Genomic DNA, 19,928 nt, shown 5'->3' on the forward strand with positions numbered 1-19,928 from the left:
CAACCATTTCACCTGCTTAATTGCAGCACGTCTCACAGTCGTGGATCACCTGCTCAATAGTGTCCATGGTTAAGTCCACCCCTCGGTCACGAGCCCATCTGTATGTTGCATCTCTGCCCTGATGACCTGAAGTGTCACGGGCCCATCGAGCCAGAAAGAGCTCACCCTTATGTTCCCAGACCAAGTCTCTTTGGAACAGTTGAGCAGCCTCACCTGCTCGTTGGTTGTGTCCATGTTCCTCAGTGGCTCGACTCAGAGGCACGTGTGCATCTCCATGATGCACTTTTACCACCAGTTTCTCTATCCCAGCCGCAGTGTCTTTCCACAGGTCAGCAACCCAAAGAGGTTGACCTTTTCACTCCAGTTCTGCTGCCCCTGCTTTAGCCAACCCCACAGGGCATTTGCTGCCATCCACGAGTCAGTGTAGAGAGAGAGTCTTTGCCACCCCTCTCACTCAGCAGTGTCCAAAGCCAGCTGGATGGCTTTGAGCTCTGCAAACTGACTCGATTCACCTTCTCCTTTAGCTGCCTCTGCAACCAGTTGTGTAGGACCCAACGCAGCAGCTTTCCACTTTTGGTGGTTCCCTACAAGACAACAGGAGCCATCCGTGACAAGAGCAAATTGTTTCCCAGTCTCTGGTAGATGAGCATATGGTGGAGCTTCTTGAGCCCGTCTCACCACTTCTTGTGGTGGCGTTCCAAAGTGTGTGCCTTCTGGCCAGTCTGGAATTGCTTCTACGATACCTGGATCATTTTGGCTCGCTGGGTAATTAAAGCAGTCCATTAACTCCATGTAGGTGGCTTGATGAGTAGGAGAAACATTGTTCTTGGACACCCAGCCCAGCCCCAGCAATGGGGGCGCCGGGAGGAGCAGGAGCTGCACTTCAGTGCCGATCACTGCCGAAGCGGCTCTTACTCCTTCATATGCTGCAAGTTTCTCCTTCTCAGGTGTCGTGTAGTTGGCCTTGGAACCTCTGTAGCTCCGGCTCCAGAACTGTCGAATCATATAATGTCTTGGGTTGGAAAGGACCTCTAAAGGTTATCTGGTCCAACCCCCCTACAATAAGCAGGGACATCTCACACTGGAACAGATTACTCAGAGCCCCATCAAGCCTGATCTTGAATGTCTCCAGGTGTGGGGTCCCCACCCCCTCTCTAGGCAACTAATGATCCACCACCCTCATACTAAAGAACTTTTTCCTAATGTCCAACCTAAATCTAGCCTCTTTAGTTGGAAAGCATCACCCCTTGTCCTATAGTTACATGCCCTGTGAACAGCTCTTCCCCAGCCTTCTTATAGGCCCCTTTCAGGTACTGGAAGATCACTATATATATGGTCTCCCCAGAGTCTTCTCTTCTCCAGGCTGAACAACTCCAGCTCCCTCAGCCTGTCTTCCTAAGAGAGGTGCTCCAGCCCTTGAATCATTTTCTTTGCCTTCCTCTGGACATGCTCCAACAGGTCCACATCCTTCCTGTGTTGAGGGCTCCAGAGATGGAGCCAGCACTCCAGGTGAGGTCTCCCCAGAGCAGAGTAGAGGGGCAGAATCACCTCTCGAGCTGCTGGCCATGCTTCTTTTGATGTGGTTGGCCTTCTGGGCTGCAATTGCACATTGGTGGCTCATGTTCAGCTTTGGATCCACTAGTACCCCCTTATCTTCCAGGGCTGGAGGGAATACCTGCTGATCCTAAAGGGCAAGGGTGGGAGCCGGAGAGCACTGCTAATGCAGCTCAGCAGCTGAGGACCTGGTGCTGGCAGTGGGGTTTGGGGCTCTACAACAGGACCCTGCGTGCAGATCAGGGTCTACCAGGGAGAGACGGGATCCACCTCACCAAGGGGCAAGGGAATCTAGGGATGAGAGGGAGAGAGTATCCAGCAGCCATTTGAGGGAGTGAGGCAGAGGCAATGAGCACAGGCCCTGGGCTGATGTGACGGGGTGGCATCACAAAACCGACCAACTGTACCTTAAGCAGGTCACCTCCAACACTTGTGTGTAAACAGGAAAGTGCCAACATGAGACCATGATGGAAAAGCCCCATAACCCTCTCCAGGAGCTCCAGGAGCTGGGGTGCCTCTCCCAGGGGTCTGTGCATTATTCCCAGCTAACAAACTGAAACAGACTTGCTTCTCAAGGACAACTGAACCCAAAACAATGGATGTGGTCTGGGACAGAAAGGATGGGTGACTGTCGCAAGCCGGTACCAGGGGGTGAGTGGCTGTCAGGATATTTTTATGACTAGCCCCCCCGATGTGGAGGGGTTTGTGAATAAGACCGTGGGTCACACGCGGCGCTGCCTTTCACTGAGGAACGGCCACCGCGGGGCCGTATTTCAGGGGGGTAGTTAGAAAGCACCCACCCCACCCCGTTCAGAAATTGCCTCTAAAACCAAAGTTTACTCCACTAATTAATTGGTTTCTTAAGGGTTAACACAAACTGAGGGATGATGTTTGGGGAAAATGGAAATGTAAATGGCTACCAGGGATAGATAGATAGATAGATAGATAGATAGATAGATAGATAGATAGATAGATAGATAGAGAGATATACAGTGAGAAAGTGTCCTTTAGGGAGGTAATGCAAAAGGTCCTGTGCTTTTGAGGGAGAATGTTGAGGACCAAAGGAAGGAGGGAAGGGCCCACCTGCTGCAGTTGCCACCTTTGATACCCCCTGACCCACCTGTCCAGTCAGTGTCACTGCCCAGAGCCAACGAGCGCCCATCAGCCCCACGTTAGGGCGGTGACTGCCAGGGGCACAGGGTGGCTTGTCGCCCATCCTTTCTGTCCCGGGCCACAGCTGTTGTTTTGGGTTCAGTTGTCCTTGAGAAGCAAGTCTAGTTTAGTCCCTTAGCTGGGGATAATCAGGAGAGGCCTTCGCTGGCTGAAAAGTCATTTTGTTTAGACTGATGTGGGGAAGAAAAGAACAGTTTCCCACATCTCACCCCGTGGCTTTTAAGGCAGCAAGGTGTAAAGTGAAGTTTTATGTGCATAAATACATTGTATCTGGATTCCTGCCCAAATCCTTCTCCTTCTCATTTGATCCTTCCCCTCCTTGAGTGTTAGCTGGAATATATATGTATGAACAAGGGAACAATTCCCATACTGTATAAGTATATACAATCATATGTCTAACAATCTAACATATCTTCAAAAGCTCCATGATCACTGATGATTACTAGTTTTAACAAATAACTTATACGCAGTACTAATAAAACATTGTAAACACTCAAATTTACAAATCATCTAGTCTAAACCACATTCTTACTAGCATGTCAGACTCTTATTATTTTTGGCAGTCATTAGATCGTTCAATTGTTATTCTTGAACCAGAAGAGAGCATTTATATTATCATTCACCCTTGGATCCCGGCTGCAGTATCAGACTTGATCAGTGGGAATCTTGAGTGAAGTCATCTTGCTTGAGCACAGTTCATTCACGAAGGACATAACGCTGGGTACACATGGGTACAAGACTAGGAATAGAATAATTGCAGTTATTATAAAACAAACTCAGTTTTCAATTCTATTGGAAAAATAAAAGGAAAATAGATTATTTAGGGAATTCCCACATTTGAATCAAGTTCTTGTCACTTCAGTGAGTTCTGTAATAATGTTCTGAATTATTTCCATCCAAGATAATATATTGCAAACAGCAACTCAAAGGCAAGTACAGAAGGAGACAATATTACAGAGCACCTTGTTTAGGCCATGGGGTGATCAGTCCCACAGCGGTCACCAAGTAACTCCTCCGGAGTCCAGTAGCAGGTTGATCAGGTGTGGTCCTGTCACCAGGATGTCTCTGGCTCTTTAAGCTGTCATGCTTTGCAATATATTGACTAACATCATTAGACATAAATACACAGAGATACAAACATACATACAAAACCGAAACACCTGTTTACTCAACATGAATTATCCACCTTGTACTGATTTTATGTTGTTTGTCATTTAAATCAGATGCAACCCATGTATTTGAATTCACCGGTGTTTGTAAGGTGAGCTCAACCTTATCAATATTTGGCAAGTTTGCCAGAACAATATGTCCAGGATGGAGAGGAGTTTTAGATTGCTTAAAAGACCTTTCATTTTTTCTGTGATCTTGAGTGGGTAACTAAGGGAAAAAAGCATTCAGGTGGGGCCACCCATTCACTCCCCACATATTGTTTATAGTAGTGACTGCACACCTTAACCTTTCATCCCATTTCGAGTCCTGTGGGCGAATAAGGCTTTTAATTAACCCATTAGTGCGTTCCACTATTCCATTGGCTTGTGGGTAGCATGGGACATGAAATGTCCATTTAATACCTTCCCTCTTAGCCCACTGTTGTACAAGGTGTGAGGTGAAGTGAGTTCCATTGTCAGACTGGATATTTGTGGGTTTAGGTAGAATTCCAAAGACCTTTTCTAAGAAGCAAATCATGTTTTCACCATTTGCCTTAGAAACAGCTTTGGCACAGGTCAATCCTGACACCACTTCCACAATCACAATGACATATTGTTTGTTTCCTGATCTTCGGAAGGGACCGATGTGTTCCACCTGCCATGTGGACCACAAGGGTTTTCCTTCCCTGATATGCAGAGTGTCAGTTGTTAGGGGATGTTCCCCAAGTCTAATTTTGCAAAGATCACATGAGGAAATAACTGTTTTGCACTGCTCACGGGTGACAGGCCACCCACGAGCTTGTGCCTTTTTGTCTAGATCAAAGATTCCTGAATGGCCCCTCTTACAGTGAAGCCATTCGAGCAATCTTTTCCATTCCTGATTTTCTCATTCCGTGATAGCTGATCGGATTTCCTTCACATCAGTCCTAGCTAGCTCATCAACATAGTTATTCCACTTACTGGCTTAATCCTTTAGAGCAGCTTGGTGTGAAGGTACCCATCCTACATGAAAATTAGGATTCTTTTTGGCAATTTTCAGAATTTTTTGCCACTTCTCTTTATGCCAGACAGGCACTCTGTTAATTTCCCAATTGTTACTTTCCCAGAAAGTAATCCATTCCACACAGCCTTTAAAAACCGCAAAGGAATCTGTGTCAATGTGCACAGCATCCTTCGAGGCTTTTTCTTTTAGGAAAACATTAAGAACAGCGTCCAATTCTCCCACTTGGGCACTGCCCTTATCTTGGTTTATGATTTGTTTGCCTGTGGCAGGTTTAACTGCAGCAGATTTGAACAACCAAGTTTTCCCTTCTCTTCGGGATGAAGCATCTGTGAACCAAGCATTAACCATTTCACTTCTATATTCTGGGGCTTCTTTGATAGGACTGGGAACTGTCATTATCAGATCCTTTTCATTTGTAGATTCAATTTGTTCCTGGATTTTCAATTGTTTATCTGGGCCTTCTTCAAGTTGGAATAGTCCAGAATAGTACTCAATTTGACTATACCATTTTCTGATTGTACCCTTTCGGGATATTCCTTCTGGAGGGGCCTTTCCAGACAGTACTTGGTTAACTACCTTGAAAGGGCCTCGAAGAATTACCTTTTGTTTTTTAATGATCTTGCTGATTTCTTTTAGTGCTGTACACACTGTTAGCAATCCCTTTTCCAGAACAGAATATTGTTTTTCTGAATCCTTCAATGACTGAGAGTAAAAGCCAATTGGTTGAGTACTCCCAGTAGGTCCCTGTTGCCAAAAATGGTATGATAAGGCACTGGCTGAAAACCCCCACTCTATTATTACTGGATCCTCCGGGTGAAGGGGCCCCAGAGTTTGGTATGTCTGCGCCTCCAATAATAACAGTTCAAGGGCCTCATCATGAGATTGATCCCATTCCCAGTGACGATTTTTCTTTAATAGATCAAAAAGAGGACGTGCTATGATGGATAGGTCTGGGATGTGCTTTCTCCAATACTGAAGGGTTCCTAGTATTCCTTGTAGTTCTTTCTTATTGGTGGGTGCCTTTATCTCCCCTAAGTAAGATAAAGTATAGGAAGGAATATTCCAGGTCCTCCCTTTCCATCTTATTCCCAGAAATTTTGCCTCTTGGGATGGAGGTTGCTTTTTCTCTTCAGGGATTTCTATTTACATATCGGTTAGATGCTTGATGATAGCATCATAAACTGCTTTTACCTCCCCCTCACTCTGGCCCCCTACCAGCACATCATCTATGTATTGATAGACTTTTACCTTGGAATTATTTCTGATTTCTGGAATGTTTTCCAGTTCACACGCAAGCGCGTGATGAGCTAGTGTGGGTGAGTGTTTATATCCCTGGGGCAACCTTGTGAAAGTGTACTGCACCCCATCCCAAGGGAAGGCAAAATACTTCTGGTCCTCAGGATCAATAGGGATTTGGAAGAACATATCCTTTATGTCCAGGGAGGCCAGCACTGGGTGTGCTGCTTCCTGGATCTCTAACACCAGATCAGCAATGTTAGGTACAGCAGCTGTGAGTGCATCTGTATTGGCCTTCAATTTCCTGTAGTCGACTGTCATTCTCCATTTACCATTGGGTTTTCTTACAGGCCACATTGGGGAGTTAAATGGTGAATGACAGGGCACAATAATGCCCTTTTGTTTTAGATCAGAAATGACTTCTTTGATGCCTTCCTTAGCAGCAACAGGAATGGAATATTGTTTCATATTTGTGATCCTGCTTTGTGGCAGACGGGGAGCATGTTGTAGCAACCTCAGCTTTAGTGTGGGTGTGCCAAAATCCCAGTAGCGACCATTCTCATCTCTCCACGCTCGGCCCAAGAGAACATCCATTCCTAACAAATTGTAAGGAATGTCACCCACAATCATTTCAGTCCGAATCAGTTCTTCCTCTCCTGGTAGATTTAAAGTGACTTTAGCTGTTTTTTGTAAAGCAGAGTTACCAAATGCTCCACTTACATATATTGGCTTTTTAGCTGGTTTAATACCACATTGTTCAGCTACATCAGCTTTTAGCGTGGAAATCTGTGCTCCTGTGTCCACCACAAATGTTACAGGATAGCGTCTTGGCCCAACAGCACAAGTAAGCTCCAAGTCCCCATTTTTGTTTTGAACTAATTGTAGTACATTCTGCCAATTTTTTGGAGGATTGGAAGCTGTAGGGCCAGATTGTTTGTCATTTTCCTGTCGATCATTTCCATTTCCTGTATCAAGATTTTGGTTTTTCTTTCCCCCCCCCCGTCTCTTTGTCTTTCTTTTTGATTTCTTTTTCTTGGCAGAAGGAGGGCTATTTAGTTTCCCAACTTCTTGGGTTTTTCCCTGGATTTCTCTCTTGAATTAGACCTTGAGCTGGGCCGTGTAGCCCAACTTTCTACTGGTCTTTCAGAAGCTGGTAAGAAAGATCTCGAGACAAAAGCTTTGATGGGACACCTATACACCTGGCTTCCTCCTTAAGCTTACTGTAGGGCCCTTTGTCATCACCTCGAGATGAAGCACTTTTGTTTTCAGGGTATTGGCTTTTATGGGTGCTGTTTAGCTTTCTGTTGTTTTTAGATCTATCCACGACTGTCCAGTCACCCCGTGATTTCTCCCGCTGCTTAGGAGGATCCTGGGGTGGCCTGACAACCACATCAGCATAGGAGGGTCGAGTGACTTGTCTGACTGCAGGAGGCTTGCAAACATCTTCAGAATCAGATATATCCTCATATTCCTTGCCGTAGTTTACCAATTCTTTGGCCAAATCAGACCATGTAAATCCTTGCAGATCTCCGTTTTCTAGTTTATGTTTGATTTGCATGGCTACCTCTTTAAATGACAGAGGGAGGCCCCTGATTAAAACCTTAATTCTTTCTGGTTTCACTTGAAGACTCATAGGACTTTCTTGATCTGGTATTAAATCATGGTCATAAATCATTTGAATTACAGCAGCCTTTTGGACATTGCCCACAAGGTTATAATAGCCCCCCCGCAGGGTCCTTGGCTCTCCTCTGCTAATGGGATCACTTGAGCCAACACAAAAAGCTGCTCACTGGGTTAGGGACCAGTGGTGTCCCCTATCTCCAGTCGTTAGAATAATTCTGGATCCCCAGAAGCCTCTAGCTTCTTGTTCACTTAACATGATCTTGTCTCCTCCTGTGAGGGACACTCTCATTACATATTCAATTTCCGTCTCAGATGGGACCCTGCTGTATTGCTTTTAATTTTTGTCAATTCTAGTGGTGTGTGAGATACTTCCTTAACTACCACATCTTTCCTCCCACCAGTATCTTCATCACGAGAAAAAGAAGTTCTCACAACCAGGCACAGTTGTTTATGCTCTATTCTCTCCTCCTCATCATCCTCAGAACTGGTATTGTGAGAAAATAAATTAGTTGGGACTTTGTCCATATTTGTGGAAAGTTGGTGGACATCTATCTCCAATTTGCTAATCCTTTGAGTGTCACGTGTCATAAAGTTACTAACTGCCTCATGTAATATCCTAATATCTGCCCTTATACCCTCCTCCTGCTCCTTGGAGGAGGCATGGGGGCTTGCTGCTCTTGTGGCTGTGGCTTTGATTCCAAAATTGGGTGCTGCTTTTCTCTCCCGGAATGAAAACTCACTCATTTTCTATCTGATTGCTCAGAGTTTACGGGCTTGCATTTCTTTAGTATATTAAAGTCATCCGGGTCCTCAGTATCCTGACTACCAGAACCTGAGGAATCCTCACAATTAGCAAGTTCCCCACATTTATCACCTGACCAAGACAGGGTGGCACTGGTTTTCCTCTCCTTTCCCTGCTTTCTTAACCCTTCAATCTCTTGCTGTAACCCTTCATTTACTCACTGCAACCCTTCAGTCCTTTGCTGTAACTCTGCAACCTTTTCTTGTCATCCCTCCTTTGCTTGCCACACAACCATGGCCAGGACAAAGAAATTTCGGACATTGATGAAATCAAGCCCGTGTTTTTTAATCTCCTTTTTAAGCTCTTTAGACAGAGGAGTACCATCTTCCAAAGTCATGATGTAATTTGCGAGTCTACTGAGGTCTCCCCCCCATGTAGGCATCATGAATAATTTTGTACTGCCCCCTCCGTATAGTGTACCCACGCCTCTTAAGGTGCTCCCAAAAGGGACACACAAATGCACATTTTTGCAATTCCTCCTCAAAATTATGGGGGAGGTGAAAATGGCGCCTCCTGAACTTCAGTGCTTTCCTCACAAATTTCATTTTCTGCATTTTCTGCATCAGCACTTACAGCATCTGCATCACCTATATCCCCCTTGGTAGCCATTTTCTCTAATTTATTATTATTATTATTATTATTATTATTATTATTATTATTATTATTACTTCACAAATTAAGCAATTTCAGAGCGTGGGGGGCTTCTAACGACCCCCGTTATCCCACTTCTGACACCAGATGTTGCAAGCTGGTACCGGGGGCTCCCGGCTGTCAGGTGCTTTTGCGACTCCCCCCTCTCAATGGGGAGGGGTTTGTGAATGAGCCCGAGGGTCACATGCGGTGCTGCCTCTCACAGAGGAACGGCCACTGTGGGACTGTATTGCAGGGGGTAGTTAGAAAGCCCCCCCACCCCACTACGCTCAGAAATTGCCTCTAAAGCCAAGGTTTGCTCCACAAACTAATTGGTTTATTAAGGGTTAACACAAACTGAGGGATGATGTGTAGGGACAATGCAGGTGTGAATGGCTACCAGGGATACCAATATGTGTGTAGTGAGAAAGTGTCTTTTAGGGAGGCAATGCAAAGGTGCTTTTAAGGGAGAGGATTAAGGACCAAACGGAGAAGGGGAGGAGGGGAGGAGGCTGAAGAGGTTGCGCTGTGTGTGCAAGTATGAGGGGAAAGGAATATGTGTGTGTGTGTGTGTGTGTGTGTGTGTGTGTGAGGTGATGTTCCCCTCCGGCGGCTTGTCCAGCGTCGGTCGGTGGCCGGAGGGCAGGACGGCAGGTCCGTGGTGTCGGAGGGGCAGCCTCTCGGCAGCGGGTGCAGCGGCCGCTGGTTTCCCCTCCAGGGCAGCAACACGGGGAGGGGGCTCCGGCCCCGACCCCAGGGCTCGGGACCCCGGCACGCTCGGCGCTGAGGCTCAGGCTGGACCCGGGGCAGGCAGGCAGGCAGGGTCCCAGCACCAGTGTCCGCAGCAGGGGGGTGTCCCAGGCAGAAAGCGTCCGAACGGGCCTCAGGGAGGAGGGAAGGGCCCACCTGCTGCCCTCGCCCCTTTGATACCCCCTGACCCACCTGTCCAGTCAGTGTCACTGCCCAGAGCCAACGAGCGTCCATGAGCCCCACGTTAGGGCGGTGACTGCCAGGGGCACAGGATGGCTTGTCGCCCATCCTTTCTGTCCCGGGCCACAGCTGTTGTTTTGGGTTCAGTTGTCCTTGAAAAGCAAGTCTGTTTTAGTTCGTTAGCTGGGGATAATCAGGAGAGGCCTTCGCTGGCTGAAAAGTCATTTTGTTTAGACTGATGTGGGGAAGAAAAGAACAGTTTCCCACAGTCAGTAACTAAGTTTAGCCTCCCCATAGTGGATTTGACCCCTTTGTGACAAAATGACTGAAAAAGCAAAAAACCAAGACTCTTGGTAAAAGGCAGGGACTTGTTTTTTGCATTCTTGGCCAAGTATGGGGCTCAGCCCCCTCCTCTCGGAGAAGAATGGGCTCGAGATAATTTGATAAATTTTCAGAATGTAATAGACCAAGTCACCTCTTTACAGAGTGAGGCCAAGATTAGGTTTGTTGTACCAGGTAACAAGAGGGCAATAGGCTGTGCTGGTTTGGGTGTCAGCTTGGTCGCAGCTATTGAGGATCACCTCAAGCAACGTAGTGACCAGGAAAAAATCATGGAATTCCCTGAAAGCTTGGTACACTCTTATCAGACGACAATTTCTAGCTTGAAAGAGGAAAACCACTCATCAGGGGTTGCCCTTGAGGTGGATCATGTAAATACCACTGACTTACTGAATGAGGTCTGGCCTGAGCGTGAGGAAAAGGGCACCCAACAAACTAACCCTGTATACCCAAAAAATGAGTTGGAAGAGGTGAGGAAACTATAGAGAAAGCCCTCAAATGAGACCCTTAATTAAAACAGAATATGCTTAATTAAAACAGAACAGCTCCTGCTGCCAGCTCTGTAAGAGTCAGGCATCACCTGCCCTTGGGGGTTGACACTCAGCCCCATGTCTCCACCCACCCCAGGTGCCTGCAGACTATTTAGGTCCCTCTGTACAAGCCACGCTGCTGTCCAGACACCGAGGCAAAAGGCCAATGGGATCATCATGGGGCTGGCCAGGCTGGTGCCCTGTGTGTCCATCCATCCTTCCTGGAAGAGCCAGTGCTCATCACCTCATTGTGGCCATCAGGCTGGGTGGCCACACCCTGCTGAAGGTCGGGGAAGAGCTGCTTCTCCCAGAGCCCGGGGGTTGAAAGCAGCAGCAGGAAAAAATGGTTTTAAAGGTATTAAGGAATTCCTATAGCTCCAAGACCATGACATCCAACTGCATCTCTTCTCAATTCCAACATTTCCAATGCCTGTAGACATCACTCAAGCTGGATCATGATCCTGGAGCATGAGGACCCCTGGAGCAGTGTGAACCACCCCTGTGAAGGTGACTGTGGACAAGTCCCCACAGGAAATGCCCGTTCCCCTCTAGAAGGAGAGGAACGGTGGGAATCCAGACTGAGGTGAGACACCTCCTGAGATGTGGCTTACTGGACTCTCCTGAAGTCCTGCTGACCATGCTGCTCTTTCCCAGCATTGTCCTACCCCCTTCCCAGATCTGCTGATGGGCTGAAGGCTCCAAGTTGATCCTGGTGCAGAGCCCCCCCCTCCAGAAGGCCCCAGGAGCAGCTACGGTGGGTGCAGGTTGCAGGTGAGGGCAAGGGGGATGTGGAGAGGCTGATGGAGGTCTGCAGCCAGCAGCACTGAACCCAGCACCTCATTGCTGTGTCCCCTGGCCATGCAGAGGACCTAGTGCCCTTTCTGCTCTTCTTTCCTGCTGCAACCAGTGACTCTGCACACATGGGACCCCCAAGCTAATGCTCCACAACCCTCCAGGCAGGCAAGAACAACAAGATGCTTTATGCTTGACACAGGATTGGGTGTCCACTGGGACATTCAGCTGGAAGAGGAGAATACCCCCAAAACGATCTTCACACCAGGTTGTGGCTCACCATGCTCATCTTCTGCTGATGGGAAGCAGCTCCACACAGTTGGTCCTCACAGATGTGTTGGAGTAATTCTGTTACCTCCAAAGTCCTGGGAGCAACCTTCAGAGGGACACCAGGGTTTTGCTAAAGATGACCATGGAGGGGTTTAAAAGATGTATTGACGTGGGGCTGAGGGCCATGGTTTAGTGTTGGATTAATGGTTGGACTTGGTGTTCAGAAGGGTCATTTCCAACCTCAATAGTTCTGTGGTTTGGTGACTCTTGGCTGCTCTTGGCTTGGCCATCATGCCTCAGTGTGGACCAGGGCTGAGTTCAAGGTAAATTAATGACATAACCGAGTTCTTCTCAGCTGTGCCAGGACAGAAACCCTGAAGGTAGCTTAGATATTGCTGGGCAAAGAGAAGGTTTGGTAGATCTCAGGCGTGCACATCGTTTCCATCTTCTTTCCTGTGGGAGAATGATAGAAAGCAAGACTTTCAGTCTGAAGTAGGTGCTGTTCCCTCTGTGGTGTTCCGAGCTGCCCATTACATCTTGTGCTCTTCCCCCACAGAGCACAAATGCGATGAGACAACCAGCCCACCCCCAGAGGCTTTGATATGACTGCATGTTCCCACTTCCCCAAGCTCCGTGCTGCTTTTTTTGTGCTATTTCTCCTCATGTATGAGGTGGCCCTGGCTGGAAATATGGTGATCATGGTTGTTATCAGGGTGGAGCAGGGCCTGCACTTGCCCATGGTGTTCCTGGGTGCTCTGTGCTTCTTGGAGCTCTTCTATGTTTTCTCCAACACCCCAAAGATGCTGTTGGGGTTAATGCCAGGAACTCCTTCTTGGGCTTGTGCTGCCCAGGTGAATTTCTCCTTCACCTTTGGCTTCATGCACTCTTTCCTCTAATGACCATGGGCTATAACATGGCCATCTGCCAGCCTCTGGGCTACAACAGCCTCAGGACCTTCTGTGTCTGTGTCTGGCTGGTGTTGGCTTATGGGGTGGGGGGCCTCCTGGGGCTGCTAAGGACTTGCACTGTCTTCCAGCAACCCTTCTGCCAAGGGTCTAGGACACCTCTCTGCTGGGACCTCTCTGTGTTGGGACATCTCTACACCCAGACAACTCTCTGTGGATCAGCAGGTGACACAGTGTGTGCTGATGTCCCAGTGTAGAGATGTCAGTGAAGAGCTGATGGTGGAGAGTTGTCCCTCTCCATCTGCCAGTCCCACCAGATTGACCATTTCTTCTGCCACATGCCCCCCTGCTCCAGCTGGCTTGTGCTGGTGGTGAGATGGTTGCTGCTGTCCTTTCCATGACTGCTTCGCTGGGTTGCTTTCTGCTCATCCTCCTCTCCCACACCCTCCTCCTCCTCTCCCACACCCTCATCCTTGGCCGCATCCTGCAGCTGCCCTGGGCAGGGAGTTGACACAAGCCCTTCTCTACCTGTTCTTCCAATCTCACTGTTCTGGTCACGCACTACGTTGTCTACCTGCCAGGCAAATGGCCCCAGGCTGCAGTGGTGAGGCCTCTCCTTGATGTGTCCTCCGCAGTGTTCACCCCCTTCCTAAGCCCCATCATTTTTTGGCTGTGAAGCACAGACTTGAAAAAAATGTCCTTTGGAATTTCTTGAGGAAACTTAATCATCAGGAATGTGAATTTTTTGGCCAGAGTCCAGTTGCTACTACCAACTATTGTTTGTTTTCCTTGGGTGCTTCCTCGCTGCTTTCCTGCTTTGTCAGGAAAGGAGTAATTCCTGTGGCTCTTCTGTCTTTCCCACCCCGAGGATGGCAGAGCTTGCTTGGCTGGAGTGTTCTCGTTTAACTAGATATATAACCTGGTATTCTATGGACATCTGAGAGAAGTCTCTCAATCTCTGGCCCTTGTCCTTGTTGGGGACTTGCCAGATGTCAGTTGGAAGCATCACAGAGCAGAGAGGGAACAGGCCTGGAGGTTCCTGGAGTGTATAGAGGATAATTTCCTGACCCAGCTGGTGAGGGACCCTCTAGGGAAGGTGCCCTGCTGGACCTGCTGTTTGTCAAGAGAGATGGGCTGGTGGAGGGTGTGATGGCTGGAGGCCATCTCGGGCATAGTGGCCATGAAATGAAGTTCTCTGTTCCTGGAGAAGTAAGGAGGAGGGCCAGCAGCACGGCTGCCTGGGACTTCTGGTGGGCAAACTTGAACCTGTTTTGGAGACTGGTTGACAGGGTCCCTTGGGAGGCCAGTCCTGAAGGGCAAAGGAGTCCAGGCAGGCTGGACATTCTTCAGGAAGGAAGTCTTAAAGGCACAGGAACGGGCCCCCCCGTGCCGGAAGATGAGCCAGTGGGGTAGAAGACCAGCCTGGCTGAATAAAGAGACTTGGCTGCTACTCAGGGGAAAAAGGAGAGTGTGTGGCCTTTGGAAAGAGGACAGGCTGGTCAAGATGACTACAAGGATGTTGTGAAGCTGTGCAGGGTGAGGATTAGGAGGGACAAAATCCCAACTTGAAATCAAGCTGGCTGCAACTGTCCAAGATGACAAGAAAAGCTTCTATAAATATATTAACAACAAAAGGAGGACTAAGGAGAACTTCTGTCCCTTACTGGATGCAGCAGGAAACACAGTGATGAGGGGTGATGTCAACGTTTGACTCAGGTCCGACAACAATGCTCTCGATCCCCTCCCCCCCCCCCCCCAGGTAGGGAAGGAGAGAGAGAAAAAGAGAGAGACTTGGCTGGATTGAAAACTAAACTACACAGCTTTAATTAAAACACTAATGAATCACACAAGAAAATATATACAATTATATACAGATATATTCAGATATGGGCAAAAGCCTCTCGCCTCCCCCCACCCCCAGCAACTCCCACAGCATCTCCTGAACTGGGAAGAGTCCCGAGGAATCCCGGAGCTGCTGCTGGAGAAAGCGGAGAGTTATGAGGGTCAGGAGAGCTCGAGCCTAAGGGTCGACGGTGATGGATGAGCAGAGTCCTCCCTGGACGCCGGCCATGGATGGAAGAGAAGGGAAGAAGAAGAAGAAGGAAGCTGTCTTCTATGATCTCTGACCTTCCTTTGAGCTTACGTAGATATATGGAATGGAATATCTTTGGCCAATTTTGCTGTCTGTCTAACTCAGCCTCCCACGGGGGGGGTCAGAGATCTCCCCATAGTGTCTGAGCCGGCGGAGTGAAGGTGTAACCTTGAAGCCTCAGTAGTTAGAAAAACATTCCACTGTCTTATCAGCCTAGCAGAACACACAGTTGCTAGTTAAAAGAAAGCTTACTGAAGGAAAAAAAAATCAGTGAAAAGAAAAATTGGCTTAATCCTGGCTCAAACCAGGACAGGTGAGGAGAAGGCTGAGGTATCAACGGCACCTTTGCCTCAGTCTTTAGCGGTAGGACCAGTTCCTTGCTGGGTGCACAGGCCCCTGAACTGGCAGACAGGGACACAGAGCAGTTTGAAAACCTCATCATCCAAGAGGGGACAGGCAGTGACCTGCTGCACCACTTGGATGTCCACAGGTCCGTGGGGCCGGATGGGATCCAGCCGAGGGGTCTGAGGGAGCTGGCAGAAGTGCTCCCCAAGCTCCTTTCCATCACTTTCCAGCAGTTCTGGCTGACTAGGGAGGTGCCAGTAGACTGGAGACTGGTCAATGTGACCCCAGCTACAAGAAGAGCCATAAGGAGGATCCAGGGACTTGCAGGCCTATCGGCCTGACCTCTGTGCTGGGGAAGTTCTGGAGCAGATCATGCTGAGGGCCATCACATGGTCCCCTCTCCTTTCAGCCCTCTGCTGACCAAGGTGCGTGTTTATTTCCATAATGCATGGCCACCCCCCCATATCCCCATGCTCTCCCATCAACATGCCCCCGCCCATGGACCTTCAAAGGTCTCCTCCAGCCCACGTAATTCTGTGAGTCCATAACTGGACGTGTTCCAGGTCAGGCTGCTCCAGCAGCTTGGAGCAACCTCATCTGGTTGAAGCTGTCCTTGCCCCTGGGCAGGAGGGGCTCCATCCCGAGGATGGACGGAGCTGGTGGCAGCTCCATCACCCAGGGCAGCAGGTCAGTGGTTGCCATGACACCATAAGCAGCCAATCAGCAGTTTCCATGTCACCATGATGTCACCATGGGCTGCCCAGGGGTATCCAAGGGGCCACGGGGTGGTGTGTCCTACACTCTGGAGAAGCGTCCAGAGGATGAACACGAGGATGAGCTCCCCTGTGGCTGTCGCCCCTAAGAAGCAACTTGCCAGCATGAGGTGGACTGAGGTGGAGTTCTGGGATGGGATGGAGCCCACTTTCATGATGCCCAGCATCACAGCTGAAGGTACAGCCCTCCAGCCGCTGCAGGAACGTTGTGGCGAACAAGGGTGGCACTGCAGCCATCTCAGGGGTGTCACTGTCTGGGCATGACACTGGGCATCTGCCACGGCAGCATGGCTCGGGAGATAGTGGAGGGCTGAGAGCTGGTGGACATGGAGGATGACCTGGTTCTCCTTTGCTTTCCAGAGCGAACAGCCATCTGGGACACGGTGGCTGGCTCCATTCAAGATCAGCTCCTGCTGCACAAGGTAGGTCAACACCTACATCCTCCTCATCCACCCAGAGGGGTGGGAAGTCCGCGTGGCCCCAGAGCATGCCCCGCAGTTCCTTTTCACGTCCTCCAAAAAGCAAGAAACTCACCCCAAAGGTCCCCACCCATGAACAAACAAGCCATGTGGTGTCACCTCTGGCAGGTGGTGTTGTGACAAAGGCTGGTCCTGTTTTCTGGGGACCTCCCAAATGCTTTTTTGGAGGAGAAAGGACTCGGCATGACCAAAGCACTCCCCACTGCCCCAGCTCATGCCTCTGAAGAGCAGGAGTGGGCAGGATCCAACCTGAAGCACCATCCCTGGTCAGGCCCACCTCTAGATTTTCCCTCTGCACAATCTTCACCCTTTGGCTGTTCCGCTCTGCTCCAGGGGCTCCGAATTCCCAGCCTTGGCTCCTTTGACGCTGTCCCCAAACAGATCCAAGTTGGGGGTGAGGTTGTGACCATCCAGAGGCCTGTGTTTCACCTGGCCAGGAACCTCGTGGTTGTCCACAACCTACGGGACAACAAGTCCTACCTGCCTGGTAAGATGGTGAATGAAATCTCGGATGATTGCATGGTCATTGCGTCCCATCCCTGGGTCTGAAACACCAGCAGAAGCTCCACAAGGTGAGCATCTCCATCCCTCTTGTGTGTTTTTGCAGGCAACAAGGAGCTGGAACCCCTCAAATACTCCAAGGTGGCTACAGCCATCTCTGTGTCCCGACGGAAAGTGGAGGGCTGCATCCAAGGCACCGTGTCCCTCCTCTCTCACTGTCTGGGGAAGGGGAAGAACGTCTCCCTCATCCTGAAGGATGTTGGGGTGCTCCTCATAGAGGGCAGCAAGGTGCAAATGAAGTTCTACTATGACTTCCTGGACAGGATGTCTGGGAAGGAGAACTTGGAGAAAGCTGTTTCCCAGGTGAGCGTGTGGGTTTCTCCGTGGGGTGGGCAGTCCCACGGCAGTGTCCCAGCACTGCTGGCATGTGACCCACCAGGACACGGCCACTTGGGCCAGGCGAGATCTATGGTGCTACCAACAGCTCTCACTCCTTTGACATTGAGGGCCTCATCCCTGCTGAGGACGTCCTGCCATCTTTGTGCTCCTCCACTGCAGGTCCCCCAGCTGCTGAACATGACTGTGTCCCCGGTGGTGCCCGTGGCCTCACTGACTTTCTCTGGCCATGTCATCATCTTTCCCGAGTGAGTATGTTGGTGGCTGGAGCCACTCTTTGTCATAGATGTCCAAGGTAGCGTTTGCTCCTCATGATGACATGTGTCCTCCCATGGGGACACAAGGCAGCGACTCTTGTAGCTGTCCTGGGGTTGTAGTTGCTCCTGTGAGGCTGATGTGATGGGAAAGACAGAGGAATTTAGGTGACACTTTCTTCTCCTGGTGTCCTGGAATCCTTTGTTGGGTGACTGCACTTCCTGGGATGGTCCTCAAGGTTGGGGCATGGTGGACTTGGGGAAAACCTGGTGGCCTTTTGGAGAACAATGCCAAAGCCTGCCTGTGAGAAGGAGATCCCAGTGAGCAGCAAGGGCTGGTGGTGCTCTGGGTCACGTTGGTGTCTTCCCCTTCTTTTCCAGGTTTGAAATGGAGGTTGTGTCCAAACCACCACCCAGGCCTCTTCTCAAGACCTTGAAACAAGACCCTGGTGAGGTCGAGGAGATGAGGAGAGAGAGTTTTCCATCTCCTGGACAAGGTAGGAAAGGTCAAAGCAGCTCCCGGCTCCTTTTGGTGACACAGGCAACCAAATTTTCCAGGGAAGTCGCCAGCCTTGTGTGTCACAACTTCTCTCCTTTCTGGTTCCAGTGGGTTTTCCTGGTTTTCCCTTTGCTCCTGGTCCAAGTCCAACTCACGAAGACTTTGGGAAAGTAACAGAGCCAAAGAAGAGGAGAATGTCTCAGGTCAGGTGAGGCTGGAGGCTTTGGGCAGTGCCTGGACGGGGTCCCTTGGCTCAGAGGTGGGTGATGCCCTATTCACAGAAACATTCAAGGTCAGGTTGGACAGGGGGCTCGGAGCAACCTGGTGTCGCGAGCCGGTATCGGGGGCTCCCGGCTGCCCCCCCAATGTGGAGGGGTTTGTGAATGAGCCCGAGGGTCACACGTGGTGCTGCCTCTCACAGAGGAACAGCCGCTGTGGGACCGTGTTTTAGAGTGGAAGTTAGAAAGCATTAGGTAATGCAAAAAGTGCTGTGCCCTTAAAGCGTTGTGTCTGTGAGAGGGTTGTGGATCAAAGGAAAGGGAGCGTGACCCCCCTGTCCAGCCAGTGTCACTGTCCAGAGCCACTTGGCACCATGAGCCCCAAGTTAGGGCGGTAACTAGCAGGGCAATGCAGAACTTGTTGCCCATCCTTCCTGTCTTGTACCACATCTGCTGTTTTGGTTTTGTTTGTCCTTGAGCAGCAGGCCTGGTTTTGGTCCATTAGCTGGGTATAATCAGCAGATTTATGAGGGGAAGAAGAAGAACAGTGTCCCACACCTGGTCTTGTTGACGATGTCCTTGCCCATGGTCTAGCTGGACCTTCACAGTTCCTTCCAACCTGAAACACTCTGCGAGTCCATGATCAGAAGACTGCAAAGTCAGGTTGGATGGGGCTTGAAGTTACCTGGTGTGGTTGAAGATGTTTCTGCTCATTGCGGGGGCTTGGACCAGATGGACCTGCAAAGATCCTCTCAACCCCCATGTGGCTCTCAGGGCAGGCTGGATGCAGCCTCAAGCCATCATGTCCTCAGGCAGATCTCTCCCATTGTGTCTTTGCAGGAAGCAACTGGTGATATCGCGGGATTCCTCTGCCAAAAAGCAGCTGGTGACCACCCAAGCCAAGGGCAAGCCTGCTTCCAAAGGCCGAGCATCGAAGCAGGTGGTGAAATCTGAGAGCTACAGAGGAGGAGGAGGACGAGGAGAAGGAGGAAGAAAAGGAGGTGGAGGAGAAGGAGGACCAGAAGGACCAGGATCAGGAGGGCAAGGAGGAGGGGAAGGATGGGTGGAGAAAATCCTTGCTGAAATGGCAGTGCCGAAGACAACGAAGGCCCTGCCCAGCCATTCCCAGCCAGCCTTGACTTTCCAAACACCGCTGATCGCTGTGTTTTCGGCTGAGAGCTCTGACATCTGGAGCCCACTGCAGTAGGCAACTCACCAGGTTCTCCCAGGCACTCCCAGGGCCACCAGTGAGATCAAGATGGCCAAAATAGTAACATTGAGGCCTGAAGAATTCTGGTCAGTGGTGGAATAACCTCATGTTGTGGTTTAAGTGGCCCCTGTAGGTTGTTGACACCTATCTGAGGAACTAGAGAGAGGGTCTTTAGGCCTCCGAAGGAGCTGAGAGGGGTCAGGATTCCCTCTGGCTTGCTGCTGTC

The 19,928-nt window shown here is 49.8% G+C and overlaps 1 protein-coding gene across 1 annotated transcript in view; it reads left to right on the plus strand.

The window, feature by feature from the left end:
* LOC127395099 (coiled-coil domain-containing protein 81-like) overlaps nucleotides 1-19,699 on the plus strand; it is a 74,058-nt gene extending 54,359 nt beyond the window's left edge. Inside the window, exons 6-8 of the mRNA XM_051641557.1 lie at nucleotides 18,157-18,272; nucleotides 18,383-18,482; nucleotides 19,333-19,699. Coding sequence (XP_051497517.1) covers nucleotides 18,157-18,272; nucleotides 18,383-18,482; nucleotides 19,333-19,699 — 583 coding nt within the window. The remainder of the gene's footprint in view (nucleotides 1-18,156; nucleotides 18,273-18,382; nucleotides 18,483-19,332) is intronic.
* The last annotated feature ends 229 nt before the right edge of the window (nucleotides 19,700-19,928 follow it).

Source organism: Apus apus, chromosome 29 (genome assembly GCF_020740795.1).
Source record: "Apus apus isolate bApuApu2 chromosome 29, bApuApu2.pri.cur, whole genome shotgun sequence".
NCBI lineage: Eukaryota > Metazoa > Chordata > Aves > Apodiformes > Apodidae > Apus > Apus apus.